The 9660-nt window shown below is 35.1% G+C and overlaps 1 protein-coding gene across 2 annotated transcripts in view; it reads right to left on the bottom strand.

The window, feature by feature from the left end:
* GABRG1 (gamma-aminobutyric acid type A receptor subunit gamma1) overlaps positions 1–8685 on the bottom strand; it is a 101918-nt gene extending 93233 nt beyond the window's left edge. Inside the window, exon 1 of one of the 2 annotated variants that reach the window (XM_026455822.1) lies at positions 8410–8685. In XM_026455822.1, the coding sequence (XP_026311607.1) occupies positions 8410–8513 (104 nt within the window). In that variant the 5' untranslated portion in view covers positions 8514–8685. The remainder of the gene's footprint in view (positions 1–8409) is intronic. The other variant, XM_026455823.2, reaches the window with a different exon arrangement.
* Between the last annotated feature and the right edge of the window lie 975 nt (positions 8686–9660).

The following is a 9660-nucleotide window of genomic DNA, read 5'->3' as shown; positions in this document are numbered from 1 at the left end:
GGGCAAGGACTTCATGTCTAAAACACCAAAAGCAACGGCAGCAAAAGCCAAAATTGACAAATGGGATCTAATTAAACTAAAGAGCTTCTGCACAGCAAAAGAAACTACCATCAGAGTGAACAGGCAACCTACAGAATGGGAGAAAATTTTTGCAATCTACTCATCTGACAAAGGGCTCATTTCCAGAATCTACAAAGAACTCAAACAAATATACAAGAAAAAAACAAACAACCCCATCCAAAAGTGGGCAAAGGATATGAACAGACATTTCTCAAAAGAAGACATTCATACAGCCAACAGACACATGAAAAAATGCTCATCATCACTGGCCATCAGAGAAATGCAAATCAAAACCACAATGAGATACCATCTCACACCAGTTAGAATGGCAATCATTAAAAAATCAGGAAACAATAGGTGTTGGAGAGGATGTGGAGAAATAGGAACACTTTTACACTGTTGGTGGGATTGTAAACTAGTTCAACCATTATGGAAAACAGTATGGCGATTCCTCAAGGACCTAGAACTAGATGTACCATATGACCCAGCCATCCCACTACTGGGTATATACCCAAAGGATTATCAATTATGCTACTACAAAGACACATGCACACGTATGTTTATTGCGGCACTATTCACAATAGCAAAGACTTGGAATCAACCCAAATGTCCATCAGTGACAGACTGGATTAAGAAAATGTGGCACATATACACCATGGAATACTATGCAGCCATAAAAAAGGATGAGTTTGCGTCCTTTGTAGGGACATGGATGCAGCTGGAAACCATCATTCTTAGCAAACTATCACAAGAAGAGAAAACCAAACACCGCATGTTCTCACTCATAGGTGGGAACTGAACAATGAGCTCACTTGGACTCGGGAAGGGGAACATCACACTGGGGCCTATCATGGGGAAGGGGGAGGGGGGAGGGATTGCATTGGGGAGTTATACCTGATATAAATGATGAATTGATGGGTGCTGACGAGTTGATGGGTGCAGCACACCAACATGGCACATGTATACATATGTAACAAACCTGCACGTTATGCACATGTACCCTAGAACTTAAAGTATAATAAAAAAAAAAAAAAAAAAAAGAAAGAAAAAGAAAACTACAAACCACCCAGCCAGTTAAGTCTTCACAAGGCTGGTGAATGCCCAGAAATTGTAAATGTTATTTTGTGGCCATTTCTATGTGAGTGCTTTTTGGAGTAAGAGAAATAATGTGTAATTTTTATTATAGTCTATTTAAAAAGTGAACACCGAAGAGACAATATATTGAAATTATAAGTGATTTCTCTATTGTTAAGTTCATTTTCATAGTGCCTGACAGAACATAAGTTAGACTTAGAAAAAAATGCAAATCGTGGTGACATTCACACTTTCTAAGACTCTGCCGTATCTATGCTTCAGATACATTCTTCAAGGCTGCTAAACATTTTGCAAAATGGAGGCATTATATTGAGCTTATTAAATTATAAAACATACTAAAAGACCTTAAAAGTGGAAGAAAGAAATGGGAATTCATACCTCTGAAGACAGAAACATATATGTTTTCTAAGCCTTGTGATCTTAAATGAGTGTCAAATATTTTAATTGACAAAAGATTGTCTTAGACTATTCACTTCAAAAACTAAGAGAATACAAGTAAGTGAATAGAAAAAGCAAAACAGTCCAGTCTATTCTAGTTATGACAATCTGATGATTTTCAAAATGAATTGTTACTAAGAAATTCCAGAGACAAATATACATTCATAAGCCACCTGCACAAGGTAACAAATTAAATTATAAAATACAGGCATCTGAATTAATACTTAAGTTCAATCCAGCCAAGAGGGCTACTCAGTGCTAGTAAATATGGCTCTTTTCTGGAACAGGTGTTCTTTACTCAACACACTCTATTACATGTGCTGGAAAATTATTTTTATAATTATACCCATCTAGGATGACCAAGAGGTGAATTATATCCCTGTACTTAAGCATACTGTACCTACTGTCTTGTTTACCATTATTACCATTACCATTACCTATTGTACAATCATTAGTGATTGTTCTAGAAATCTACCCAAAGGTTAGCCTTGTGGCTAGAACTCTTGATTCTAGCAGTCTTAAAGTTATCTAGGGAAACAAATCACACCTTGACATGAATATTAAAATATATATTAAATTCACTATTTTATAATCATAAACTTTCTGATCTGCCTATTGTAGCCATAGGTTGGAGAGCAGGGTCTATATTAAGTTTACTTCTATATGTCTATTGCATAGCACAATCTCTATTACTTCTTAGTCATGTAATGTTTGTCTAACAAATAAGGAGGAATGTCAAATCTCAGAATACATTGTTTCTGGGAGGAAACAATTTCTACATTTCAGGATTTCAAAATTAAACTAAATTATATAGCCTTCAATAGGATGTTTCTATTTCAATGTCACATCTTACACAACCAGAGTAAAGGCTCACCTAAAAGATATAGGAAATCTATATACAAAAAATTCTACCAAACTCTGAGAATCTACCTTTGGCACAAGATGATAATGTTATCTCTCTCTCTCCCTCTCTCTCTCTCTCTCTCATTCTCTCTCTCTCCATCTCTGTCTGTCTCTCTCTCTATCTATCTATCTGTCTATCTATCTATCTATCTATCTATCTATCTATCTATCTATCTATCTATCTATCCATCTAGCTAGCTAGCTACAGTATAATATGGCTTACCGTTATCCTCACCCCCCTAACAGAACATATAGCCTACCGCTTGCTCAGATGTAAAGATATCTATCTATCTGTCTATCTGTCTGTCTATCTATCTATCTATCTATCTATCTATCTATCTATTTATTTATCTAATCTATATATCTATATCTATCTATATCTGTCTATCTATATATATATATGTATCTTTCACTCATATGGACCTGAACTTATGCCTATGACAGCTGAGAACATACAGTATTTTCCCAGAGTTGCAACTAATGGCAACTTCTTTATTGCCCCCACTATACCTCCTCTAGAATTCTGAGCAGCAATTACAGCATTTTATTGTGTTTACTTGTTTATGTCAATATGCTATCTCGACGCAAACTACCAGAGTTTGTGTTCATTGAGCAGGAATTCTGATTTCTGTATCCTGTTCATCTAGCATATAATATATGTCCTATTTATGCTACTTAAACACTATAGGGCAGTGGCTTTGTCTTGTTTACCATTATTACCATTGTATCTAGTTTCCAGAACCCTGTTTAACACACAATGGGCACTGAGTAAATATTCGTGGAATGAACGGTGATCCTCAATGAATATTTACTGAATGAATTAATAGCTAGGGCTATTTCTTGAAACATGGGACTTCAGTTGGCTAAACTATTTTAGTACTGATAGACTTAGATAATGAAATGTTTGAAAATGCAAAAAAAAAAAAAAAAACTATAAATTTCATCTGCCTCCTACAGAGTATGAGAACTCACTAAGAAGCTTCTGCTTGAACGTATCTAGTGATAAGGTATCCATTACCATGTTAGAGAACTTTTGTACTGGGAGAAAATCTGCCTTCATGCAATTTTCGCTACTTGGTTATGGTTTATCTAGTACATCTATACATAATAAATTCAAACATGATTATATATAGCATCCTTTAAAATAAGATAACCATTCAGTTCCTCAGTAACGCTTATGTAAATTAAAAATTTTTGCTTTTAACTTAACTTATAGTTTTTCTTGTCTACGTCAAGTCCTTCATGTATCAAAATTTTCTTTAAAATAATCTCGCACTACCCATAATACTCCAGAATGTATGTGATAGGTACAAAGTAGATTTTTCTACTGAATGTGATTTTATCAGTGAACTCACAATTTACTGTAGCATCTCTCTTCTCTTTTTTCTCCATTTCCTTTTTTTAAAAAAAATTATCAACAGTAATGTTCATTGTTTTGACTTATATTTCATTCATCATCTGAGAGATGTGGTAGTTAAAAATGCAGGAGGGGTATAGAACACAAGGATTTAAGTCTCAGATTCAGCACCTATCAACAAGATGACCTTTAATAAGTTCACAAAAATGTCTGTTCCCCTGTTTTGCCATCCGTAAAATTGGGAGAATAACAATATCTAGGCTATATTCTTCTTCTTCTTCTTGTTAGGTAATTTGGCTAAGCATAATCTTCTAGGCAGAGTACTTGACTTCAGATTTGAAGACATTTTCCCCATAGTCTTCTGGTATTGCTGACGAGAAATCTCTTGGCTCTTCAATTCTTTTCCCTTGATTATGATCCGTTCTTTCAGCAACTTCTATCTTCAAAAATTTAGACTTCTCCATTTATCTTTAGAGTTCTAGAGGTGTATTTTTTATTTTGATTAAAATATATGTTTTTCTTTAATTAGTGTCATAAATCTAGGTTTTAGCAATGAATAAGTATAAGCCCCATTTAAAAGACAGTTAAGACTTAGAAGACTTTTAAGAACACTCAAAGATCCACATATTTCACTCTACTGCACTTAAAACCACTTTAACTAGGCTATATCTTGCTAGAATAACTATAATTCCACAGAATATCTCTTATGACTTTCTTTTCATATCAAATTTTAAGTGCTGGTTTCTTTGCACAGATTTTCTTTCTTGGAAATTTCATTTCTGGAAATGCATATGACAACTCCACACTAATGGAGATTTTCTGCCTCAAAGAGTTGTCTGAAATCACTCCAGTGAGAAATGATGGAGCTGAAACTGGAATTTAGATCTGTTGGTAAAGGCCAGGATTCTCACTTGAAACCCTGCCCATATGTGAATTACTCTCTTGAAGCTCATTCTTCCTTTTCTTTCATGGCAGTCATTTATCATATTTTAGTAATCACTTTCTCAGTATCTCCAGAGTCATTTTTCAGTTTTTTTTTTTTACTCTTTCTTTTCACTCCTCCTTTGGGTCTCCACCTTAATCATTATATTCTTACATTCAATTAATCTATTTAATATTTGAAGAAATATCAAACATTTTGTCATGCTCCTTAGTCATAAGGGTCATTCATAATATAGAATAGAAGAAAGATACTGATCATTTGGATAAAGTAAAAGACTCTGTACACAGGGGTTTATCAATTATGACGTTTGCATTTTAGCTTCAAAAATCTTTTTCCTCTCAGTCCTTTGCATATTTAACTACCATGGAATATCTTTACTTAGTCATTTGGTTCTCAAGTTTGGATGGTTATCATCAGCATTTTATTACAAAATTAAGCCAAAAATCTAGACACTTAAAAAATTATTCCTTCATTGCTACCCACACAAAAGATATTACTGAAATTACTTGAAAATAATACATTTTAAAAAGCAAGTTTATTTGAATATTTTCAACTGGGTAACTGAATGCCACATAGTATGATTATTGACTCATGGAAATTGTTTTGGAAAAAGAAAATTGTGATTTTTTTCCTTGAGCTCTTTCAATATATAACTCTTAGTCAAGGCTTATTGTAGGTTACTTTTGGTAACAGCTAAAATCTCTTTTTAAACTCTTTTATAAAAAACCGATTATAACTAGATTTTTTTTCAACATTACAAAGAAGTTAAATCAAGCTGAAGAGATTCTACAGTACTTGTCAAGATGCCAAAGAATCTCCTAGAGAATGATACGCAGGAACCATGACTACAGTTTTAGTTACAATGATAGGATAGGTTTTCATAGTTCATCGATAAAGGATAAAATAGTGTCTCTCCTCCATACTCTTGATGGAAATTAATTAGGAAACTAAGCACTACAACTGATTAAATAAAAAAAAAATGCTTCCAATTTGGGGAGTCCCCAAAATAGATGACTTTCAAGATACATTTTGGAAATCATATAAAACACTAAAATGCTTACCAACTGAACTATTTATAGATAGTTTTGGAAAGGAAAACTAACCAAAAGAAAGGGAAAAGGAGAGAAAAATATGACAGTACATGATTTATACATGTTAGCATCTGTTATCGCCAAATAAATATTAAAAGGATGAAAAGTTCACCCAACAGTAGCTACTTTATTTTACTTATTTTAAAAGAATGTTCATTGCAGCATTATTTTTTAAATTTGTTTTTTAGCAAAAGCATGCTTGTATTTCCTTTTAATTGCCCTATTTCTCAACTTGGTCTCATAGAATCCAATGGAGAAAGAAACTTGCTCTAATAACATTCTCCTGGTTTGCCTACAAAAGTGTTTCTGTGTCAAACTTTTTCCATTCACTGAAGAAAACAGTTTATGATGCATCTTAAGGAAAGCACGCTCACATTTGCCTTTTATTGCTAGCTTTCTATCTCATTTTTTAAAATTATGAATTTAGGGGGTACTTTTAAAAGTATATCATGAACTCTCATAACTGAGGCCTTATGGGCTAATTAGAACAATGGCTTACAAATTTATCTTTTGATGTATATTTATTCACTGGACAAAATAATCCCAGTTATCTGTATTACTATGATAATAGAAATTATGTGTTAAATGTACAATACCTTTCTCACTTATACATATGGTTACAAAGTCCATAGCATTCACACTTAGAATTTCCCTCTTGAAAACTATTTAGATAAAACAGTGAAGCAACCATTGACTTATCTCACTTTTCAGTTGAAATCTTAGATTTTGTTGAATGTGAAAATTTAAATAAATCATATGTGGTCTACTACTGTCCTTCATTTCATAGATGAAACTGTGTTCAGAGAGGTTAAAGACCCCTTGCCACATGAGATCATGTCTCCAGGCTTCTAAGCGTGCCCTCTGCCCCTACAGCACACATCTCTTCAACTCTGAGAGCTTGATGAGAGTTCTGGAGCCAATTACAATGATCGCAAATATTCTCCCAAACAAAACATGTTTATTTAAAATAAAACATCTCTTGGGATAGATAACATGCTCTTTACTAAGCAGCTTGCCTATTTAGTTGAAAGGAAAACTTGTATACAATGATAAAAGGTTATTTCAGAAAACTACTGGTAAATCTGTTTTTACTTCTGTAATATTATGATGTACTTGTCTACCTAAATATCTTCTATAAAATGCTATAATATATTCAAAGAATAAGCCATTATGACACAACATATATAAGAAATAATTCATCCAGTAGTATGTTTATGTTCATGTCAAAGATTTAAGAATCTAAGGGAACAGGGTAAAAAAAAAAAAAAAAAAAAAAAAAAGAGAGAGAGAGAAAACTTTAATCCTAAAAAAGTACTAAGTGTCAAAAAATTCTAATAAGATTAATATTACTTAGCATACTTTAATCCAATCTCTATTTTCTGGGAGAAAAAATACATGTTCTATATGCTTGTGTGGCAAAAAAAAATTCACTCTAGCTCTACACATATGTTTATAATAATAATTCATTTTAGCAGTGATACAAGTAGTTATAAAGGCATGTTTCTATCTTCATAGTGATTGTATTTTACTTTTGAATTCTATACAGAATTACATTTATAATAATGTAATGTTAAAAGTACATTTATTTGAAACAAGCTGCATGGTATGAGTATCATGTCCCAGACCTTTATAAGTGTCTATATCTTAATCAACATATTTTAGCTCAAATCATCCACTACTCCTACATTTAATCCATGAATGATACCTGAGCATTTGATTTTTCTACCATAATGATTTAAAAATTTTCCTGAAAGGTATTACAACCCAGTTTTTTTTCCTGTTAAATTTGAGATTTGTTATTGGTGATACTCTCCTCTTTCTCTTTCTCTCTCTCTCTCTCTCTCACACACACACACACACACACACACACACAGCCAAGACATTCATATGGCCATACATTTTCAATTACTGATGGACAACCAATTAAAAGAAAACACTCAAACCTGGTTCAAATTAAATATACACGGTTATTTTTCACTTGGATACTATACATTTTTAATGCTGATAGATTTGTTTTTAGCCAGATTTACAATCTTTCTTGCTGCAAAACACTGGTTTGTTCCAGAAAGTTACCAAAAACCAGGAAAGGGGTAAAGCAATACCAGTAGGTAGAAAAGCATCACACATATCATGCTGTTTAACAACAAGTTTCTCAAATAACTTTGTTTTTAAAATGCAGAATCATCCAGAAAGTTCATCGGTGGCATTCATTCGGCAAATTTACTGGCAAAGTCATTTCTACTCCCCCTCACTCCCTCCCAGTAAGTCAACCTTCACTAGTTCACTAGTTTATACTCTGCTTGAAGTCAAAAACAACTGAACCAACCTCATGCTTCAAAAATCTGTTACTTTCCTTCTGTCTGAGAATGAATAGATCTAATCAGAAAATAAAACGATGGTAAATACCAAATATGTGTTAGGAAATGCAAATTACTTAACGTAGAATAATTTTTAAAAGAAATAGGAATAAGGGGAAAGGAGTAGATAGCAAAAAATAGTTTTAAGCCCCCGAATTTACTCACCAGTTTCCCAAATGCAGGGTCAGTAACAAGAAGACCAACCTCACCCCTCTACTTTGACTCCGCAGAAGAAAAGGGGAGAAGAGAAAAGCTTTCAAAGGACCCATCAGAATCGCTTTTTCTATGCGTGTGCTGCACTAGCTCAATTCTCCCAGCCAGGACTTTTCCTCCCACCTCAACAGCAGCTGGCTGAGTACAAGAAGGGAGAGTGTGGAAAGGCAGTGCACCTCCCGACCAGGTAGGATGCGACTCCCATCAGAATTGAGCCAGCGAGCCAATCAGGCCGAGAGGATGCTGACATAAATTATCTTAAAAAGAGTTGAGCCAATCGGTAGCCCAAGGAGGCGGGGTTCTCCTACTAGAAATTGAGCCCAGTAGGGAAAAGGGCTCCGTTTTTCTAAAAGAAAAACAAACCTTTTCTCCCTTGCCGCCGCGGAGAAACGTTTGAGTGGCCTTGACAGAATCCCTCCCTAGGAAGAGGATGCTTTCTCCTTCCCTTCTGCTCTTCCTCTTGTCTGACTATTACGGGCCACTGCCTCTTTCCTCTCCCGCGTTCGAATTCTAAATCTGTCTTCCAAAAGAGACCCCTAGGAAGCAGGCAGTGCCTAATTGGTTTTCCCCAGGTTCGTGAGGATTCTGTTAATTTGTGTTAATCATCTTGTTAATTTTGTGGGTGGGGCGGTGTCTCCTTTCTCTTTGCAGATCCAGCACCTGGCAGGATGCCCCACAAATGAGCACTCAGGAGATGTTGAATATATAATTGAATGAATGAACGAATGAATGAGCAGGCTCCGTGCATTCCTGGTTACCACGTTTGCTCGCTCCATCCCCCTTCCACCACCTTAATAGTGAGAGAGGATTTGCAGTCTTCTCCCGCCGGGGAACGGAAAGAAGACACTAATGAATGATGCCAGGCAAGAACGATCTCATCTTACAACACAAAAACAAAAGTCTGATTTTACAAAGGTTGTCTTGGCCATAGGAGCTGTAGACCTATTAGATGGGCAATCCTCTTTTGCATCTGTTAAGCCCCAGTGTTTGGTACCTAACTTCAGAGGCTCTGCTTTGAGTTCCTAGCAGAGCCCGACAGTTGCCGTGGTAACCAGAAAGCCTCTGGCAGCTGGAACAACTGTACAGGCGAAGACGCCGGAGGTGGTGGAAGCAGGCGTTTTCTCTGCCCAGCCATCTTCTGTCTTAAAATGCCTTCCCAAGAACCTGCTTCCCACGGAAGCCTCCTGGGGTTGGAATCTTTAG

This window comes from Piliocolobus tephrosceles, chromosome 3 (assembly GCF_002776525.5).
Source record: "Piliocolobus tephrosceles isolate RC106 chromosome 3, ASM277652v3, whole genome shotgun sequence".
Classification (NCBI taxonomy): Eukaryota; Metazoa; Chordata; class Mammalia; order Primates; family Cercopithecidae; genus Piliocolobus; species Piliocolobus tephrosceles.
Note: the sequence above shows the minus strand (reverse complement) of the source record. Positions and strands in the feature narration are given on the sequence as shown.